At 40.7% G+C, this 22,551-nt stretch overlaps 1 protein-coding gene across 16 annotated transcripts in view; it reads right to left on the minus strand.

The window, feature by feature from the left end:
* tenm4 (teneurin transmembrane protein 4) overlaps positions 1 to 22,551 on the minus strand; it is a 1,874,213-nt gene that overhangs the window by 311,836 nt on the left and 1,539,826 nt on the right. For all 16 annotated transcript variants that reach the window (XM_062977060.1, XM_062977059.1, XM_062977071.1 and 13 more), the window contains one exon: positions 2,313 to 2,565. In XM_062977060.1, the coding sequence (XP_062833130.1) occupies positions 2,313 to 2,565 (253 nt within the window). The remainder of the gene's footprint in view (positions 1 to 2,312; positions 2,566 to 22,551) is intronic.

Raw genomic sequence — 22,551 nt, forward strand, 5'->3', positions numbered from 1 at the left:
GTTATGGACCAACAATATAAGCTGGCCAACAGAAACAACATAGAAAATGTCCAATTTTCTCTACCACTTTCGGGAACAGTTTGAGATAGGGAACCTGGGATTTTGATTGGCATACATTTTTAAAAGGAATTCAGCTGACCTGCATTTCCTGGTCTAATGTGTAAATGAGAATATAATCACCCTATCCTTTTTCATTTTCCAAATTTTGCAAGATGGTTCCTGGCTCAAAATACTCATGTTATGGGATGACATGAGAAACTGCAAGTCACTTCTGGTGTGAGAGAATTGGCCGTCTGCAAGGACATTGCCCGGGGGGATGCCTAGATGTTTGATGTTTTACCATCCTTGTGGGAGGCTTCTTTCATGTCCCTGCATGGGGAGCTGGTGCTGACAGAGGGAGCTCATCTGCACTCTCCCTGAATTCGAACCGGCAACCTTCAGGTCAGCAACCCAACCTTCAAGTCAGCAGTCCTGCTGGCACAAGGGTTTAACCCATTGCGCCACTGGGGGATGAAATGTATTTGAAATGTTTTGACAGTAGGAATGTATCCAGAGTGCAGAATGATCATAGTTTGATACCACATTAGTTGCCATGACTCATTGCTATGGAATTATTATGTTTATATTTGGATCTGCCATAGACCGCTTGTGCCACAACAAGCTACAAGTTCCATAGGATGGGGTTATGGCAGTTAAAGTGGTGGCAAATTGCTATCATTGTGCAATGTGGATGGTCTGTATATGAATCCATGGTACAGGGTAATCTTTCTTCAGTGTATTCACTTTGCCTAGAACAGGGTGCTATATAATAGCCCAAAATGGCCTAGAAAAGTGGTCTAGGAACACTAGTAGAATCAGTAAGTCCACCAACATTTTAGAAGTGCTTTCCCATGAGATAATCAAAGTCCTAGAGTTATACCGTAGCAGAAGGAAGAAGAGGGATCATATCTGGGTATGGTAGAACTAAACTTAGTCCTGAGATTTCAGCACATGGGGAGCAGCTTTACGATTGGGGAGAAGTCTGATCTTCCTGGCTTCTCCAAAGTGCCATGTCCCATTCTCCAGACGCTGTCACTTTAGGAAGTTTTGGCTTTTTATACGAAATTTTCCCCAGTACTAAACAGTTGAAACTAACCCAAGCGTTAGTTACTACAGAGCTGTACGCTGAACTCCATTGGCATTTTTGATCCCAATCTTTATCTTCTACACTAGTGGGACGTGGTTCTTGAGAATGTCACCCAAAACTGAATTCAGCAAGTGGATAAAGAGGCACCTTGAATTTTGTGTAAGCCTTCTTTGACTATCATAACTGGATGTGTCTCATTGCTATACCCCTTGTTCTTTGTGTTCCCAAGAGAACTACAGTGGTTTGCATTCAATATCCTGGGGCAACCCAAATTTTAAGGTCAAAACATGTATCTTAGTGAAATAAATTTGCAAATACTTATCAACTTTGCACAAAGCTCATCCATGTCCGCAAATGAGCTAATGATTTTGCACTAGGACAAGGAAGATAATGTTCCAAGGAAGATAATGTTGTTTTAATTTTAACAACAATTTATACATTTTAGCAATCAAATGGTCATTCCAAGAATATAATAACGTTTCTAATTCTGGTTTATCAGTTACAAATTCAAATAGGTTTTTGTCCATCTTAAACCGTTCTCCAATTTGTCTGTAAGCAAACCATTGTACTGTAGGACTCTCTATCATTAACTCTTCTCTCATATCTAACCTATAGTATTCATTATACAACAGCAACGAGTCTTTGGAGATCAATCATTTTCCTTCCAAAGAGATTTCTCTTTTAAACAAAAGCTTCATGTGGAGAACAACATAATGATGTTTTCAGATATAATTTATTCTTATACTTATTCCACTGTTGCAAAAGTGACCTTCCGATGAAGTGATTGTGAAAGTTTGAATCTGCATTTATTTTATCATACCAAAGATAGGAATGCATCCCAAATTTCAGACCCTCTTCTTATTATTGTAATACCCTTTTCTTTCTCAAGGTTCACCAATCCTTTAGTCATGTTAAACAGCAAATTAGGGAGACCCATTTTTCCTCTCCAATTTGATGTTTCAAGCATGGAAAATTTCAGCTGGTGGAAAGAAAGTGCCAAAAGGACAGAAATATGGATTGCCATGGTGCATGACAAGAAATATATGTCCTTGGATAAAGAAAAATTTAGGAGCTGTGCAGAGCAGAGAACTTTTGTGCTTGATTGTGGTGATATCCACACAGATCCTCTTTGAAGAATCATCACTGACATATTTCCAGGCTTTTCTATAAACAAGATAGGCATTACCTTGTCTCGAGGGGGATGTTACTGTTGAGTAACCAGTTGTCCTGAGCATGCGTAGACTCCTGCGTCCCGGCCTGCTGCTCTCCGGAAAGGGAGTGGTCGGTGGGCACAGGGCTAGGGTTGCTGCGTGGGGTGAAGTTCCCTCGATTTAGGGAGTTGATGGAGGCCGCATGATGCTGGTTTGGGGTGTGAGTGTGGGAGAGCGGAGGCGGGGGAGTTCGGAGCCTGGAGTGGTTCTGGAGGCTTGCCGGATGATCTGCGTGGAAAACAAAACCAACCAGGTGTGAGTCCTGAGAATTAGGCTGTGTGGAAGTTTTTAAAGGACTATCTAAAATGCATGCATTTAGAGATGCATCTATAGTGTGGAATTAATGCAGTTTGACAGCATTTCAACTGCCATGGCTCAATGCAATGGAATCCTAGGAGTTGTAATTTGGTGAGGCACCAGCATTCTTTGCAGAAAAAATGAAAGTACTAATAAAATTACAACCCTTAGGATGACATAACATTGAGCTATGGTTGTTAAAATGATGTCAAAATGCATTAATTCTACTGTGTAGATACAAACTGGGAAAACACAAAACAGGTAGCCGACTGAAAAGAAATCATGTTGGTATCACTTGGACCTCGGAAGAAAGAGCATTCCCTAATTAAGGTGCATTTCTCAATTCGCCTACTTCAACTGCTCCCAAATGAAGACACAGAAGACCATATCGTCTAACCTCAGTTATAGTTATTATAATGTAGTTACTGTAGAGTCTCACTTATCCAAGCTAAATGGGCCGCCAGAAGCTTGGATAAGCGAATAATAAGGAGGGATTAAGGAAATACATATTAAACATCAAATTAGGTTATGATTTTACAAATTAAGCACCAAAACATCATGTTATACAACAAATTTGACAGAAAAAGTAGTTCAATATGCAGTAATGTTATGTTGTAATTACTGTATTTACAAATTTAGCACCAAAATATCATGATATATTGGAAACATTGACTACAAAAATGGCTTGGATAATCCAGAGGCTTGGATAAGCGAGGCTTGGATAAGTGAGACTCTACTGTATTTCCAACCTATTGTAACCTTAAGGCAAAACTATCACAGTGTTTTTGGGCAGAAATTTGTCAGAGGAGCTTTGCTATTGGCCTTGTCTGAGCCTGAGAGAGTGTCACCCAGTCGGTTTTCATGTCCAAGTGGAAATTCAGAGTCTGTCTCCCCAGTGTCCTAATCTAACACTCAAACATTTCATGCTGGCCCTCATTTGAGAAGCATCATATATGCACAGTAACATGTTCTCTGTTTATTAGTGGATTATTTTGTTGGGGTGTCTTCATGGTATCTTTGAATTATGGCAAACCTAAAGTGAACTTATTACAGGGTTTTCTGGGGCTGACAGTGTGTGACTTACTCAAGGTAAAGCAGCCTTTCATGGTTGAATGGGGAATCGAACCGTGGTCTCTAGAGTTAGAATCACAGACTCATAGGATTGGAAGAGACCATAAAGGCCATCTAGTCCAGTGACTCTCAACCTGTGGGTCCCCAGATGTTTTGACCTTCAATTCCCAGAAATCCTAACAGCTGGTAAACTGGCTGGGATTTCTGGGAGTTGCAAGCCAAAACACAAGTTGAGAACCACTGATCTAGTCCAACTAGTCATTCTACCATGATGGAAAACACAATCAAAGTACTGCCAACAGATGTGACATCCACTCTCTTTTGAAAAAACCTCCAGAGAGGGATACTCCATTGGACAAGGAGATAGCATATTCCACTGCCAAAGAGTTGTAACTGTCAAGAAGTTTTTCCTAATGTTATCCAACACTCAAACCACTACATACTGGCTCTTAGTGTCTACAGTACAGTCTCGCTTATCCAACCTTCACTTAACCAACATTCTAAATCATCCAATGCAGTCTGCCTCCTGCCCAGATCTACAGCTGTTTCACTAGGCAGCAAGAAGTGAACGTTTTACAGATTTAACTTCCAACAATGTTAATGTGAGCTAATTTTATGCAATTCTATCTTTATTTGTAGTCAGTTTGATAATAGTTAATTTTTTGTAGTCAATGTTTTCAATACATTGTGATGTTTAGATGCTAAATTTGCAAATACAGTAATTACTATATAATGCTACCGTGTATTGAACTGCTTTTTCTGTTGATTTGTTGTAAAACATGATGTTTTGGTGCTTAATTTGTAAAATCATAACGTAATTTGACATTTAATAGGCTTTTCTTTAATCCCTCCTTATTATCCAACATTTTCACTTATCCAACACTCTGCTGGTCCGTTTATGTTGTGTAAGGGAGACTCTTCTGTATTTTGCGTCTGATTTGGGTTTGACTAATAATAAGGATTATTCCTATTGTTAGCCAAACCCATGTCAGACTTTACTTACTTATAAAAAGTTTTGTGGATTTAACTTGCATTGTGGTTGCAGTTACACATAATACCTTTTGAATCAAAGAAGAATCATTTCTGCTCTCTGTTTACATATGCTCTCCAATTTCTTTACTAAATGTAAAACAGCACATTTGTCCAGCTCCTGCCAGTGTGACTTTGTGCCTCCAACCGGGACCTTTAATGCGCATTCCTTTCTGGATAGTCACCTACCCTTCCACTCTTCCCCCTTCAACCTGAGCCCTGGACCCTTTAAACTGTATTCATATACACTTATGTCATGTTTCAGCATTGAAAAGGTAATATTCCTTGACTAGGATTAAAACAGATTTCTGCTGCTTTCTTCCCCACCTTCCCGCTTTCAAAATTCTCAGACAGGGAGCCCTTAACAAAACAAGCAATGAAATCTGAGTAGTGGAGGACTGCAAGGCTTTTTGAGAATATATATATAGATACCCACATCTTTATTTATTTGATTTATATCTTGCCTTTCTCCCAGAACTATGATCCAAGATCATAACAATTTTAAATGGAACAGATCAAAATAATGCAGTAAGTTATATTAAGAACAGACCAGCTATAATGTTAGAACACAATCTAGTTTCAAAGTGTTTTAACAGCACCCCGTTAATATTCAAATTATAACTGAAAAAATTACAAATTGAAAAGTGTAGCACTTCATGTGCAAGTCCTCTCCTCAGTAGGAAGTCACTTACCAAAATAAAAAAGATATTTGTCTATACGGTGAAGGATGACTAAATCATGCCCATCTAGTCAACCCCTCTCTCAAAAGATGGTTTTACATTGTGGGTACAATATTCAGCTTCAGGCTTTGCAAAAGGGAATAAATAGTTTTCCAACCACATGAGAAACCGAAATTCAGAAAAGGCACAGTGGTCATGCTTGGAGTGTTGAAGACCTAAACAGCAACTTTTGCAAGTTTTGCAGACTACGGATCCAGCATTTTTTTAGCATTGGATAATACCTGAATGTAGAAAGAAACAGTACCAACGCTACACAATCCTTACGTGGAATAGCAAAACTGCATTTCAATGGCTTGGTACTATTGTGCAATCGGCAATGCCCCATAAACAGTGTGTAAGTATAATGCACAATTCTAACCACAACATGTAGCATTGCTATTACGTGGAACTCCATTTCAGCCACTGTCAGCAGAATACATGTGTTGTGCTGTGATTAACAGTTTGCCTCATGTGCGTAGCGTACTTTACATATACAGTTGGCCTTTTCCATCCATAGATTCGAAACTCATAGATTCAACCATCCACATCTTGACAATATTTAAACAGAATTTCCAAAAGCAAACCCTGATGTTGCCCTTTTATTTAACGGACACATACCATGTGGCTACATCATTATATATAACAAGATGTAAGCATCCATGGATTTTGGTACTCATGGGGCTCTTGGAACCACTTCTGCAGCTGTTAGAAGAATATGTCTGTTGTGCTGTAGTGTATATATATTCATGTATCAGTCTAGAAATTTTAGTTAAAAAATCAACAGAAAAAATCCGGGTGGATTTATCCATGGGTCAATGTAATCTACATTTATTCTTTCCAAAAATGATGTCCCCAATGGCGCAGCGGGCTAAACCGCTGAGCTGCTGAACTTATTGACTGAAAGGTTGTCAGTTCAAATCTGGGGAGCGGGGTGAGCTCCCACTGTTAGTCCCAGCTTTTGCCAACCTAGTTGTTTGAAAACATGCCAAATGTGAGTAGATCAATAGGTACTGCTCCGGAGGGAGGGTAATGGCACTCCATGCAGTCATGCTGACCACATGACCTTGGAGGTGTCTACAGACAATGCTAGCTCTTTGGCTTAAAAAATGGAGATGAGCATCAGCTCCCAGAGTCTGGCACAACTAGACTTAATCATGTCAGGGGAAAACTTTCACTCTTATTCTAATGAGTACTATGGATAATGTGGCCCACATACATTTAAAATCATAGAATTATAGAATTAACGCAGTTTACACATACAGTTTCCCCTCTGTATCCATGAATCCTGCACCCAGGGATGCAACCATCTGTGGCATGAAAATATTTTTTTAAGGGTCCTAACATAAGTTTTTATACATGTTGTATCCACTGACATCCAACCAAGATGACTATGAGCAGTTCAAAGGAAAACCATCCACATAACTGTTCAACAGATTGGTGCTATACTTTTTATTTGCTTTGGATCATTTTAAATTGTTTCTCTTAACGCAATACTGCAATCTGCTTCATTGTATTGTAGCGTGCAACTTTTCCTTTGTTCTGTTCACCTCTGCTTGATTTTATCTGTGCCTTTTGTAATCGTGTTGTGGGCAACCAGTAAACAGAAAACAAAATTTGTACAGAACCCAGCTGTTTCACATTATTTCCTCCCATCTATTGGTATACTGCTTCTGAGCCTGGATTCAGCTACCCTGCTTACTTCACAGCCATTGGTAGATCTCCCATTCCATAAACTCTGAAAAACCATCAGATTTGTTAATTAAAACTCCATCAATAAGACTGATGTTCATTACAACAGCTTCCAGAATCGGAACTTTAACTGCAAGTTATTTTCTTGCAAACTTTTTGGAGGAGAAAGATTGGCTTTTAGAGAGGCAGCCTTAAGAAACTAGGATTTAAGAATCCTGTTGGGAAACATATTTTGAAAACAAATTGTTCTTATCCTTTTATATGCACAATAAGACCCCAGATACGTTCCTGGCTGGACTGCAGATATACTACACTATGGATAACAACAACAACAACATCTCCTGTCGAGTTCCACAGACTGGAAGCTATACATGGGTCCCATGGTTATGGTGGTCTGACTGTAAAACAATAGCATCTCTTCCCACTGTTTCACTTTTAGTGTTGGCCTTCATGAATCTTTCCATTATTTGTTTAATGTACAGTATATCTTGCTTTTCTAGCATATGGGACTCAAAGCCGCTTATGCTGAATGTTCAAATCATCTAGCTCAGTGGTTCCCAACCTATAGTCCATGGACCATCAGTGGTTCCTAAGAACTAAAATATGATTTGCGGTCTCACTGTTACTACATGGTTCCAACGAGAGTGACTAGTCTTGTGAAACTTTCTTATATTGCGAAGGCATCAGTGATATCGGGAGGGGAGAGGCTGACTACCCATAAAAGGTGAAACAAAAAGCCTCCTGACTGCTGCTTCTCCTCTTCCTCCCTCCCCCTGAGTGGAGCTCTTCCATGTGGCGCCTGGAAGCGGGGGAACCTTGGTGTCTTTGTTTTTAGGCCTGTTCTTGGGGTTATTTGGGGTGCTGATTCAAAGAATTGCATTGAATAGACCACATCAGCTCTAGATTATTAAATATGGTTTTCTGTGGGTGAGCAGATGGCGACTACTGGATGGCATATGTTCTGTATCAGAAACTACAGGTCTCTCCAATGCAATTTTCTGAATCAGCACCCCAAATAACCAAACCAAATCTAAAGTTGACCAAAAACTGATTAGTAACCCTTTTGGTACTAATGTTGGAGAGTGGTCATTGGTCAAAGTGGTCCCTGGTCAAAAACAGATGGAAAACCATTGAGCTACAACGAGCTAGATATATATATATATTTATATATATGCGCATTAAACAACAATCCAATTAAAATTAATTTGGAATATTTAAAGATACATCTTACACATCAAGAATCAGGATACTTATTGCCTTGCCCCCAACTGCCTGTTCAAATAGGAAGATCTTCAATTGTGGGTGGAAAGAGAGCAGAGAAGGGGCCAATTGAGCCTTTCTTGGAAGATATTTCTATAGTCTGGTATCACTCACACTAGACTGCACTATGATTCCACTCTATATGCCACAACAACATCTTGTGTAACATTGGGATTTATAGTTTGGGGAGGCACATGACAGACAGAGTGGAATCATAGGGTGCATCTACACCAGGCATGGGCAAACTTTGGTCCTCCAGGTGTTTGGACTTCAACTTCGACAATTCCTAACAGCCTGAGGTCCCTTCTGTTGGAAAAATGTCATCCTGTACTGCTTAAGTCTCTATAGTTAGATAGGAAGCCTAGAAAAGAGTTAGGGACACCTTCCCCAGTTCCTTGCATGCTTTGATTAGGCTTTACTATTGTTTCCTCCCTCATGTCCTGTTTAGGTCAACCCCACCCTTTGATGCTTTAGAAATGTGATCTTTCCTAGGGCTTTGATGTAACTTCCCCAATTTGGCTTTTGGAATGTTTATGGCCTTAGAGAAGAAGCGACCCACGAGGTTTGGTCGCCATTCCATCTTCCTGCTTTGTTTCAGAGAGAGGACGCACTTTGTCCGCTCTACTAGCCAAGATGTAGCTATCTATACCTTTGTTATTTTGATCCGTCTATGTGTATTAGAACAGGATAGATTAGATAGTTAGGTCCAAACCTTTTCTATCCATCAATGGATTTCTTTTTACCTCAATAAATGCTTTTAAACTTTGAAGCTAACTTTACGGTCCTTTGCCATCCTGAATACACAGAGGCCTTCCAAAACTCACACCGCGTAAGTCTCACTGCTGCATTTTATTCTGCTATTTTAATGGGAATTTACTTCATAAAGGGGGTGATTAGAGCTTAGTGGCTCATCAATTCCCAACACCTTCCTTTCCCCCCACAGCCGTTTAATTGGCCAAGGGGGCAAATATAAAGGCCTCAGGCTGTTAGGAATTGTGGGAGTTGAAGTCCAAATACCTGGAAGTTTGCCCACTTTGATACCACTGTTCAATACTATGGAATCATGGGAGTTGTAGTTTGGTGAGGCCCCAGCACTCTTTGCCAAAGAAGGCAATAGACCTTGTAAAACTACAGTTTGTCTTATAAAATTACAATGCCAGAATTCCCTAGCATTGATTGAGTCATGGCACTTAAAGTGGATTCAAACTGTATTAATTCTACAGTGTAGGTGCACCCATAGTTCTATAATGGTGTAGTGTGAACGAGTGCTCCCTTCTTGTATCTGCCCAAACTTGCCTTTAAAAAAAAGGAAATCAGTGATATAACCCACCCAAATGAGAAAGCAGCCCATGAACTGATAGAAGAACATAATTATTTCTCCTCTCCCTCGCATGCTTTTTATCTTTTCCATCTTGAACAATGATTAGGCTGTAATGCAACCCAGATCTGCCGCAATAAGAAAATAACATTTGTGCCGTATTAACTTTCCCGACGGTCCTCCTATGAAATGGCACTCTTCTGAGTTATATAGGAAATCAGATTAACAACCTACTTAGGCCTCCATTAAAGTAATGAATCAACACGGAGAGGTTACTTTTTTTATGTCAGCCATCCGCTTCCCGTTCTTTATTTTTACAACTACAAATAATTACACGGAACAGCTAGCACAACCTTTAGGGCCTTTTCTGGAGAGACCGGCTCTCCCGTAGATGTTTGACAGAGCTTTCAAATACAGGAAAGATCACTCTGGCAGCGCAAGGGGAACAAAAATAGTGCATCCGATCCTTCCAGACAGGCTCCCCCCACTCCGCGGCAAATGTGCTCTGTTATTCTGCTGTATGCTCCCCTCGGGACATACGATGGAAATTCAGAGCTAGGAAAACAAGAATTAAGTCTGTGCTTCAACAATGTTAGGAGAAAATGCCATGCGTTTGGAGACTGCTTTCTAGGAGTGCATCTACGCTATCTACACTATCAAATTAATGCAGGTTGACAACACTTGAACTGCCAGGGCTCAATGTTATGGAAGTACAGGAGAAGTAGTTTTACAAGATCTCTAGCCTTCTGTACCTTGAACAGCCAGGGCTCAGTGTTATGGAAACACGGGAAGTAGTTTTGCACGATCTTTAGTCTTCTCTGCCAAAGAGTGTGGTACCTCACCAAAGTACAATTCCCAGGACTTCACAGCATTGAGCCATGGCAGTTAAAGTGGTGCCAAACTGCATTAATTGTATGGTGCAGATGCACCTTAGGACTCTGGGAGATCGAGGCACAAATCCCTGCTAGGCTACCCATTGGGTGACACTGAGCGGGTTCCATTCAAAGCTAGTCTATCCTGATGGAAAAATATCAGTTTGGCCCCATATTTCCTATTGGTCTTGCAGTGACCTTGATACTATCTCACAAATCATAGGTAGATTGCCACAGTCAGCTATATATTTATAACAACAACAACAACAACAATAAATCTGACATTTATTTATTTATAATCCGCCTAAATCTGGATTTAGAAACGGGATTATATGGCAGTGTACATCCAGCCTTTAATTGTCATGGTTCAATACCATGGAATCGTGGGATTTGTAGTGTGGTAGAGCACCAACTGTCTTTAGCAAAGAAGGCTAAAGACTTTGTAAAACTACAATTTCCACAACTCCATAGCATTGAACCAAGGCAGATATAGTGCTGTCAAACTGCATTAACTGCGTAGATGCTCCTTTGGAGAAGCACAACCACAAGAAAGGGATGGATTATGCAACTCTTTTCTTTTACTGCTGAGTTCAAACTATTTTTTTTTTTGCACTTTGAATTCATTCGGCAGCAAACAAAGTAAGCTGAGGACAATGGAGGAAGGTGGGAGGAGGAGAGAGAAACCAGGACATTTTGAAAGCAGCTGTCAAAAGGGGACAACAGAGGATTAATTAGGATTTTCTCAGCCAAATGAGGGCATTTGGAGCACAAGAAGTGGGCAAAATGATCATGCATTTGGCTTTGAATTGGCCTACTTGCTAGATCAAGAATTGCTTCACGTCACAAATCACGCACAACTTTTCACTACCTGTCTTGTTATGTTACTTTAGTACCTGCTACTGGCACCAAATGATACCAAACAGAGTAGAAAGCCCCCAACAAATTGCTATAATTTCAGAGCATGGCATAAACATATATTCTCTGTAACTCAAGAAGCACATTTCCATTTCTTTCTCTTTTTATACTAAGAGCCAACGACCTCCGGGGAAGGGGAGGGGGGCTGTTCCTTCATAAGAGCCTATAAATTAAGCAATAGAATGAATATCTTGACTGGAAGGTTTTATTAGGTCTAATGTAATACATGCAATTCAGTCAGCTGTAGGGGGGAAACCCATTCACAATTTCATTTCGAAAGGGAAGTGTACAACAACGTAATAAAAATGAATTAAATTAATAAGGACCGGGATTCAGTACACCTCGGAAAGCTGAATTTCATGGCACTGGATGAATTGTTGCCGACACGGTCCAAATGAGTTTCCCATTGGCTTTAACCTAGAGAGGTTCTAAATATCTTCAGAAAGTGTCAAACTGGATTGTTCTCAGAGTTCCTTTGGGGTGCAATATAGATGAAGGGGATCCAAAAACATGCACAGCTCCTGCTGTGATTCATCTAAATTTCTGGGTCAGCTGAAATGGAATGGAGGTGAGATCATAAAATCATGGAGTTAGAAGAAATCACAAGTGCCTTCCAATCCAAGCACATTCTGCAATGCAGGCATACACCACGGAAGCACTCCTGAAAGAAAAGCCGATGCAGTCTCTGTTTAAAGACCTTCAAAGATGGAGTAGAAAAGTTCTTCCTAAAGTGTAGGTGGAATCTCAGTATAATTGAAATTTCAATGGGCTAGAGCAGGCATGGGCAAACATGTGCTGTGAGGAAGGCGGGATATGTGGTGACTGCCCCAATCAATAGCACATTTTCCCTGAGTACGGGTACTTCTTGGGAGGAGAGCAATGGCCAACTTTGACAAAATAGTGAAGAGCAGAGACATCACACTGGCAATGAAGGTCCGCATAGTCAAAGCAATGGTATTCCCCATAGCAACCTATGGATGGGAGAGCTGGACCATAAGGAAGGCTGAGCGAAGGAAGATAGACGCTTTTGAACTCTGGTACTGGAGGAAAATCCTGAGAGTGCCTTGGACCACAAGAAGATCCAACCAGTCCATCCTCCAGGAAATAATGCCCAATGGCTGCTCACTGGAAGGAAGGATATTAGAGGCAAAGATGAAATATTTTGGCCACATCATGAGGAGACAGGAAAGCTTGGAAAAGATCATGATGCTGGGGGAAATGGAAGGAAAAAGGAAGAGAGGCCGACCAAGGGCGAGATGGATGGACGGTATCCTTGAAGTGACTGGCTTGACCTTGAAGGAACTGGGGGCGGCGACAGCTGACAGGAAGCTCTGGTGTGGACTGGTCCATGAGGTCACGAAGAGCTGGAAGCGACTGAGTGAACGAACAACAACATGAGTAGTTATTGTTCTCATTTCTGCCTTATGGGAGGCAGTATGGGAGATTCTTGAATACCCAATACCATGATAACTTCTAGCCCTTCTTCACTCAAGGAATTTGCTGTCACAGTAGAGTCTCACCTCCAAGCCTCGCTAATAATAATAATAATAATAATAATAATAATAATAATAATAATAATAATAATAATAACTTTATTTCTCTCCCCCGGACAGTGGTGGAGGCTCTTTCTTTGGAGGCTTTTAAGCAGAGGCTGGATGGCCATCTGTCGGGGGTGCTTTGAATGCGATTTCCTGCTTCTTGGCAGGGGGTTGGACTGGATGGCCCATGAGGTCTCTTCCAACTCTACTATTCTATGATTCTATGATTCTATACCCCGCCTGTATCTCCCCAAAGGGGACTCAGGGCGGCTTACATGGGGCCAAGCCCGAATAAAAACAATAGCAATATAAAACACAACAATAGACAAAAGACATGCACAATTATAAAAATTTAAACATTAGCCATTAAAAACAAATGACAAGAACTAATAAAAACATGGATTAAAACAGAGAGGTTGTAAAAGTAGACTGGGTAAGGTTATCCAAGCTTCTGGATTATCCAAGCCATTTTTGTAGTCAATATTTTCAATATATTGTGATATTTTGGTGCTAAATTTGTAAATACAGTAATTACAACATAACGTTACTGCGTATTGAACTACTTTTTCTGTCAAATGTGTTGTATAACATGATGTTTTGGTGCTTAATTTGTAAAATCATAATCTAATTTGATGTTTAATAGGCTTTTCCTTAGTCCCTCCTTATTATCTAAGATATTCGCTTATCCAAGCTTCTGCTGGCCCGTTTAGCTTGGATAAGTGAGACTCTACTGTATTTCAAATATTTGCAGCCCATCCTCTAATTTGCTCAACGACACCATCCCCATGTTATCAGTTCAATCGTTCTGACAGTGACAAATCCAAGTTTACCCAGATAATAACAGTATGTAAGAAAATTCGGGGGGGGGGGGGGGGGGACTGTTACTGGAATGAAAGTGTTATTTCTTGTTTAATTGTGCAGTACTTACTTTGAAAGTTGTTGTTCTACTTCAAAAACCTTTTTTTTATTTCTGCTACAAACTTGAACTGGTTGAAATGCTATGAAACATTCATTGGAAAAACAATAGCAAAATATGCTGCAGGATGTCCCTCATGCAAAAACAAAGTTTTTGCAGTTTAATAAACATTTCCCATGTTTTTTATTATAGAACAATTAGTAAATGACATTTATAATCCAGGAACAAAAATCCTATTACATAGTGTAATGTGCTTGAGTGAGGATTTGAACTTAAATGTCCTCAGACCTACAATTCCCATCATCCTTAATTAATACAGTTAATGGTGATGGATTATGGGAGCTATAGGTCAAAGGCATCTTGCAAGTTACTCAAGACCATACTATAAGTTTCTCATGTTTATACTGAAAGGATGAAAACGAAGTATTAATAGCTTCCAAGTTATGGGGAACGCTGATGGAAGAACGAATCCAGACATTGTTGCTCAATTGCTGGGTAGCAAGAGAACAGTCTCTGTGTCTCTGTGTCTCTGTCTCTCTCTATATATATATCTCAACCCTTTGTGGGGTGACATTTTGAGAATACTCTGTTTTATAGCCACAGGAGGCCTGACCTTTCAGAAGAAGCATGAGATGTCCTTTGTTGTCATCTGGTGGCTTCCATCTTACATTATCAGGAGTTCTTTGTGAGCCACGGTAAAGAGATAAGAAGGCTACGATGCTACCTTATCCTATTAATATTTGCTCAAAACTGAGGTAGCTTCTCCAGACTCTTTCTGAAGGTAACCAGAGGAAGAGACCCCCAGCACTTCTTTAGCTAATTGGTTCCACTGTACAACCGATTTCAGAGTTGGAAGAACCCACCAGGACCATCCTGTTCTGCTTTGGCTCAACCTTTGGAAATCTGGGATTGATAGTGCGGTATGGCACTATAACTAGTGGATAATTTTAAGTCTCTCACAAAACTACAAAACTCGGGATTCCACAGGAAGGAACCACAGCAGTCAAGGCACTATTGAAGTGCTATAATTGTATAGTGTGAAAGAGACACCAATGCAAAAAAGTAGAGGACCAAACAAACCTTCATTCTGCTTCAGAGTCCCAAGATTTTGACACCCCTGGCCCATCCTTTGTTCAGATATCAGCCAGCAAGCCAACATCTTAAATCAAGAAATAGCTTCCTAAGAGGTCGCAGGAACACCTCAGCAAGCAAGTCCAAAAGTGGCAGGCAAAAACCCAAAACCTCAATCAGTGGCTGATGCCAAATGAGAAACTCTCCACTGGGTACAGAGAAGACTGGGCAACTTGGAAGATACTGAACAGGCTGTGCTCTGGCACCACAAGATACAGAGCTAACTTTAAGAAATGGGGCCACAAAGTGGAGTCTGCGACATGTGAAAGTGGAGAAAAACAAACCACAGACCACCTATGCCAATGAAGCCTGAGCCCTGCCACATACACAATGGAGGACCTTCTCACAGTGACACCAGAGGCACTGCAAGTGGCCAGCTTCTGGGCAAAGGACATTTAGTATAATGCCAAGTTTAACTTAGTTTTGTGTTTTTAAATACATTATAACTGTACTGTCAATTTGCTTCTGACACGATAAATATGCATGAAAGCTGTATTGTTCAAACGTGGAACATAAAGAACTAAGTGGGTATAAGTGACTATTTAATAAAAAGGTAAAGGTTTCCCCTGACGTTAAGTCCAGTCATGTCTGACTCTGGGGATTGGTGCTCATCTCCATTTCTAAGCCGAAAAGCCGGCGTTGTCTGTAGACACCTCCAAGATCATGTGGCTGGCATGACTGCATGGAGCGCCGTTACCTTCCCGCTGGAGCGGTACCTATTGATCTACTCACATTGGCATGTTTTCGAACTGCTAGGTTGGCAGAAGCTGGAGCTAACAGCTGCTGCTCACGCTGCTCCCAGGGTTTGAACCAGGGACCTTTCGGTCTGCAAGTTCAGCAGCTCAGTGCTTTAACACACTTCACCACCGGGGCTCCTTAACTATTTAATAAGCACCTAAAATCTTCCCTGTGTCATTTATGTTTCACTTAAGCATACGACTATATTGGGGGCCGGGCTGTGGCGCAGCTGGCTAGTAACCAGCTGCTATAAATCACTAGTGACCGAGAGGTCATGAGTTCGAAGCCCGGGTCGGGTTAAGCCTCCGACCATAAAAAAAAAAAATAGCCCCGGCTTGCTGTTGACCTAGCAGCCCCGAAAGACAGTTGCATCTGTCAAGTAGGGAAAATTTAGGGACGCTTTATGCGGGAGGCTAATTTAACTAATCTACAACACCATAAAAACTGCTCACGAGGAAAAGAAGAGGAAGAACAGCCACCAATGGACGGTGAAGCAACAGCTCCCCCTGTGGCCGGAATCGTGAAGCTGGAAATATGTTAAAAAATGCCTCTGTGTCTGTCTAAAACTGAATGTTGTTTGTCTGTTGGCATTGAATGTTTGCCATATATGTGTTCATTGTAATCCGCTGTCAGGACCCAGGCTACAGAGCACCAATAACCATGCGCAGAGGCCAGATTCTATCTAATATCTTTATTAAAGGAATATATAAAGTCAATAAAAACAAGTGAAGAATATAGTTCAGAAGTAGACCTTTCAGGAAAGGTCAAATATAGTCCAGGAAAACAATGTCCAATATGTGATATTAGAGTCCAAAGTTATAATCCAATAACCGAAACACACACTTTGCCAAGCAAAGTGTGGGGAAATGACAGGGTCCTTTAGTCCAATGGAGCTTGACAGCAAGGCTGGAAGCAAACTAGATTCTTGGCAAACAAGGCTTGATACGTGGCAACAAGAGGCAAGAAGCAAGAACGAGGTCCGTGGCAAGATCCGGGGACAGGGCAGGCTTGGAACTAGAACAAGGTCCATGGCAAGGTCCTGGAAACAGGGAACTGGAGTAGCGTAGTCCACACACGATCTCACTCCCGAAGCTGACGAATTGACTCCGCAAGGATTTCCTTGCGGGTAAACACCTATATAGGATCTTGTTTTCCCGCCAAGGAACACTTTCCCTGGGGAACAAGAAGCGAAACCCATACTGTGTCCAGATGCATGATTCCTTAAGATTTCCCAAGGGAAACAGGCTTAATCAGCTAATTGTCTGGCAGCGATTCTGGCGCTTCGGCGATTCGCCTCCCTAACGCCTCTATCTCGATTATAATTATCCCGGCGAGAGAACGGGGGAGATTTCTGCTCAAGGCTTGTTTGGCTGACTTCTTGTGGACAAACATCTTGCAGGTGCAAGGGCTCCAATTCTGGCTGAAACGGTGGGAAACCCAAGTTTTCCTCTTCGTCTGCCACAATAATACTAGGAAGGGGACTACATGGCCCATGAGACATCACACCCGCCCTGAGTCCCCTCGGGGTGAGAAGGGCGGAATATAAATACTGTAAATAAATAAATAAATATTTGTCTTTGCTTTCCCTTTCCTTTACCACATGTTTCAAATTGCATTTATGTACACAGGAGAGCTGGCATGGTGTGGTGTAGTGTTTTGAAAATTTGAATCCTGGTCTTCCAGAATCCAAATCTCCACGCACTCATAGAAGCCCATGAATGGCCTTGGGCAAGTTGCATTCTCTCAGTCCCGAAAGTAATGGCAAACCCATTTTCAGACCTTTTCAAGAAACCCCTATGATAGGATTGCCACAAATTGGAGCTGATTTCAAGGCACAAAAAATGGTGATGTACATACAAATGCAGCTTGTAATCAGCCCTGTAAGATTACTATGAAAGAAAGTCTCTAGGAGCTGGAACAGTTTAATCACAGGAAGTGGTCCCATCCACTTCATCTGGAATCAGTGAACACTTCTCACTGAAGTTGCCAAAGTTGTCCAAAAGAAAGTTGAGTTGGGAGGAACTTATTATTTGGCATTTTAAATAACTATAAAGGAGCAGTTGAAAACTCACACACTGCATACATCTAGCTGTACTCAGCATTTCGAGGATATTAAATGACTCCAGAGCTGGAAACAATATCCAAGAGGGATTACACCTCTGAGTACATATCGTAAAGTTGGTGCATTTGTTTTCAAGTGCAAAGTAAACTTTTCATTATTATATATTTTTTCTGGGTTTCCTGTGGAAAGTAATTTAAAAAATCCTGTTGCTTGCATGACTGTGCACGTTCAGATCTCTCTTTATAAATAAAATTACCTTCCTGAGGCAGTCTACCCCATTCTGTGCCAGTTAAATTGCCTTCTCTTTCGTTTCTCAGCCCAATTAAAGGTGCTGCTATTAACTTTTAAAGCTTTAAATGGTCTAGGACTAAGGTAGCTGAAGGATTGCCTGCACTCATCTGTACCTGCCCAGGTCGAAAATTGCCATCGGAGACCTTGTTCTGTGGACCACACACAGGAGCTGTTAGTCTGCTGAGATCCAAAAATAGGACCTTGCCCTGTGGCCCCTTATTTATGGAATACCCTCGGCATGGAATTACATCTGGACTACTCCTTACTTAGCTTTAAGCAGACATTCAAGACTTTTACTTTCCCACCGCCTTTTGAACAACTACACTGTTGTAACTATTCTATCTTATGCAGTTTCATCTGTTGCCTTGTAATGACTTTTTTCCCTACTGTTTTTAATCTGTTTAAAATATGTTTTATGAGTTGTGCTTTTTCTGTGCAATTTCACAGTATCCTCTAATACCGGTAGTCTTGATCAATCTTCTGTTGTCCTGTTTCATAAAATCTAAGCGACGGAAGAGACCACAAGTCCCATCTGGTCCAATCCCATTCTGCCATGCAAGAAGGCACAATTAAAGGCCTCCTGACTGACTGCCATCCACCCTCTACTTGAACATCTTCTGACAATAAGACTCCACCACACAACCAAGCAGTGTATTCCAGTATTGAACAGCTCTACCCATCAGAAAAGTCTTCCTAATGTTTAGGTGGAATCTATTCATTCAGCTTGTATCCATTCGTCAATGACGTAGGGCCCAAATACACTAACTACTTAGGTCAGCATATATGTGGATCAGTTCCATGGCAGCTAAACACCACATGATGCTGATCTAGCTTAACTTGGGGCAAGTCTGTCTTAACACAGCCTCAAGCTCTGGGGAAAGTCTGAATTCTGATGCAAGATCTGGGCATTTGCACAACTTGGCGGTAGTGAAGACAATGGGCTGGACATTTTCTGCCTGTGTTGGAGGATCCCTAGTGCTCAAACTCTTTCAGCTGCGGAGCCCTTTATGAAGCAAAAGTTCATTGTGGAGCTCTAAGAAATGTTTATATATTATAATATATGTAATGTGTGTGTGTGTGTATGCATGTATGTATGTGTGTAAGCATGTATAAGCATGTGTGCATGTGTGTGTGTGTGTGTGTGTGTGTATATATACAGTAGAGTCTCACTTATCCAACATTTGCTTATCCAACGTTTTGCATTATCCAATGCAGTCTGCCTCCCGCCCAGATCCACAGCTGTTTCTCTAGGCAGCAAGGACTGAATTTTTGCGGATTTGATTTCCGAAAATGTTGTTACTGTAAGTTCATTTCATGCAATTCTATCTTTATTTGTAGTCAATTTGTTAGTAGCCAATGTTTTTGTAATCAATGCTTTCAATACATTGCAATGTTTTGGTGCTAAATTTGTAAATACAGTAATTACTACAGAACTTTACCATGTATTGAACTGCTTTTTCTGTCAATTTGTTGTGAAACATGATGTTTTGGCGCTTAATTTGTAAACTCATAATGTAATTTGATGTTTAATAGGCGTTTCCTTAATCCCTCTTTATTATCCAACATTTTTGCTTATCTAACGTTCTGCTGACCCGTTTATGTTGGTTGAGACTCTACTGTATCTATCTATCTATCTATCTATCTATCTATCTATCTATCTATCTCTACACACATACACACCCAAACACAACAATATCAGGTATAGGCAAACTTTTTGAACAACATAAACTTAACAGTATTTCAGTGGAAGACCCCAGGGACCATGAAGTCCAACCCCCTTCTGCCATGCAGGAAAAGCCCAATCAAAGTACCCCTTGAGCAGTGAGAGGAAAATAGGGTTTTGGAAGCAAGGAAAGTGAGGAGTAAAGGATCTGGGGGTTGAGGGATGTGAGGAAAAAAGGCTTTTGTCAGCAAAGGAGGCAGGGGAGGAACAGGAAAGAGGAGCAAAAGTTTGGACGGAGAGGAGAGAGAAGTTGGAGGAAACTGCAGAGCCCTTCAGTATGCTTCATGGAGCCCCAAGGGCACTGCAGAGCACACTTTGAGAACCACTGCTCCAAAGCATCAGAAAACACGTTTTCCCCCTCCTCAATATGACATCTTTTCAAAAATTTAAACATAGTTAACCTTCTCGTCTCCAAGTTGTAGCCTCTCCTGACTTGCATGTTCTTCCTAATTTATCACTTTTGCCATCTTCACCACACTCTGACGTTCCTTGTCTGCAGGTTTCCCAGTTTCACTTATGAAATGTTGAAGTGTATGTCTTATTGCATTTACATATTTCAACAGTGTGTTTGGAAGATCATATTTTGTTGCTACATTGATCATTGTCTGCCTCCTGAAAAGTGGTTTTAAGTATCTATTAAACAGCCTCAACTCTCCGAGATAAATTCATGCTTTTCAGTGAAATGACTCATTCTGAAATAGGTCTATCTGATATTTTATCTAGAGATAAAATCTGCCATGTTGAGATTTCATTTTGCAGAATAGGTGGGGTATAAATAAACAAATCAATGGCAACAGCAGCAGCAACAAGAATCCATTGTCTATGATTCAATGGTTTATTCAGTGTCAGGAAACGAAGACCCCATGAATATCTTAGTATTTCCATAGTATTTAATTATACTATTTCTGATTTCAATGTATGGATGCACCTGAGATTAGGAAGATGTATTACCAGTGGATAGATTCTGTTATGTCATGTCCTCAAGTTTGTAAGGTCTGAGCAGGAAAGTTGATAAGCAGAGTTCTTGCAGATCTCTTATTCTAGGATCACCATTATTTGAAGTCAACTTGAAGGCAAATAAAAACTTGACTGCCCTCTTGGACCACAAAGTAGTGCAGAGCTTATAATTCCATGCAAGCTTAGTTTCAATGACTGTAGTCCAGTACAACTGGGAAGTGGCCCAAAAGCAAGGACTTCCATAGGAATAAAGTTGTGAAATTTGATATCTATCCTAAACACTCTTGTATAAGTCTAGAAATGTTAGTCAAAACACCTCCAAAAGCCTGGGTTGAATTATCCATGGGTCAATGTACTTTAACCTCTAACCACTTCTCAGAGTTGAGTGCAATGACAAGTGCTTAGTCTGTCCTGGGGAAAACTAAAAGAAGTACTCACACCCACTACTCCTGCTGTGATGGCGATGCTTCAGGATTTTAAAAATCCTTGAATGGGCAGCATTGGCACATTCACTCTCATTGGAATGACCCTCAACTTATACATGGGTTATTTTAAAATCTGTAATTTTGCCCCCAATCCTGCCCTTGACTAATACATGAGGTTAATTTACACATGAATGTATACAGTACCTAGATTATACTGTAATGTTTTAGACAGAGAAAACAAAATATCATACATCCTGTAAAAACTTTCGCTGGCCAACAAAGAATATTTCATGTTTAAGCTGGCTATCATGTATTGTCCTATGCTCCAGTTAGTAAGTGTCACAGGAATAAAGTAATTAGAATATAAGATCTTGCAAGGAATTAAGATCCCTCTAGACTGACATATAATGCAGTTTGGACTGCATTATATGAGTCTACATTGCATTAGAAACTGCATTACATTTCAATGTAGATGGGGGCCTCATTCAGTCTAGTCAAAGGGTATCAAGCAGAAGGAAGGGAAAAGGAAGAGAGAGGTCATTAGCCGGACCAGAAATTATTCAGCCAGTCATTAGTCCAGATAAACAATGCCAGAAAGAAATACAACAACATTATACATTGCAGTCAGTCCAAGGTCAGGGAAACTTGAATGCTGAATGCTAGTTGTCATGAAGGTGGTTTGAAGCAGCAAAGCTGGAAGGGAGTGGCTGCGAAATTTATAGACAGCTTTCTCCAAATACCAGGTGACTAATTTGATCAGCATCTCCTACTTAATAACTGCTGGGAGTAGCAGGATTCCTTTTTGACTCTTCAACACTCAATGAACGATGGTAATGGGTATTTAGTGTCTACAGAGTAAGAGAAACCAGTAACTCAGAGCAACCACCTCCTCAAACTCAGAAAGAAAATTCTTATCAGGGGCTGTAGATTTCTGGAAATCTGCCTTCAAATCCTCTGACTCTAGGAGGTAAGTTATGATACTTATACCTTAAGAGGCTTAAACTAAAACATAGCAATGGCTGCACATGATAAATGTGTCAGAGTGAGAAATGTGGATGCTGGGACGGTTCCAGGGTGTGAAAAAGGGGACCAGGTATGGGTGGGTGATAATAGATTATGGATAGGAACAGCAGGCAAACAACAAGAGAAGTGTGAAAGACAAGGCTAAAAGTTGGATGGATGCAACATCGAAAGACCAAAAGGAAGGAACAGTTATTGTAAGACAGATGGGAAGTAGGTCTTTGGCAAAAAGATTACTAATCC

This window comes from Anolis carolinensis, chromosome 3 (genome assembly GCF_035594765.1).
Source record: "Anolis carolinensis isolate JA03-04 chromosome 3, rAnoCar3.1.pri, whole genome shotgun sequence".
Classification (NCBI taxonomy): Eukaryota; Metazoa; Chordata; class Lepidosauria; order Squamata; family Dactyloidae; genus Anolis; species Anolis carolinensis.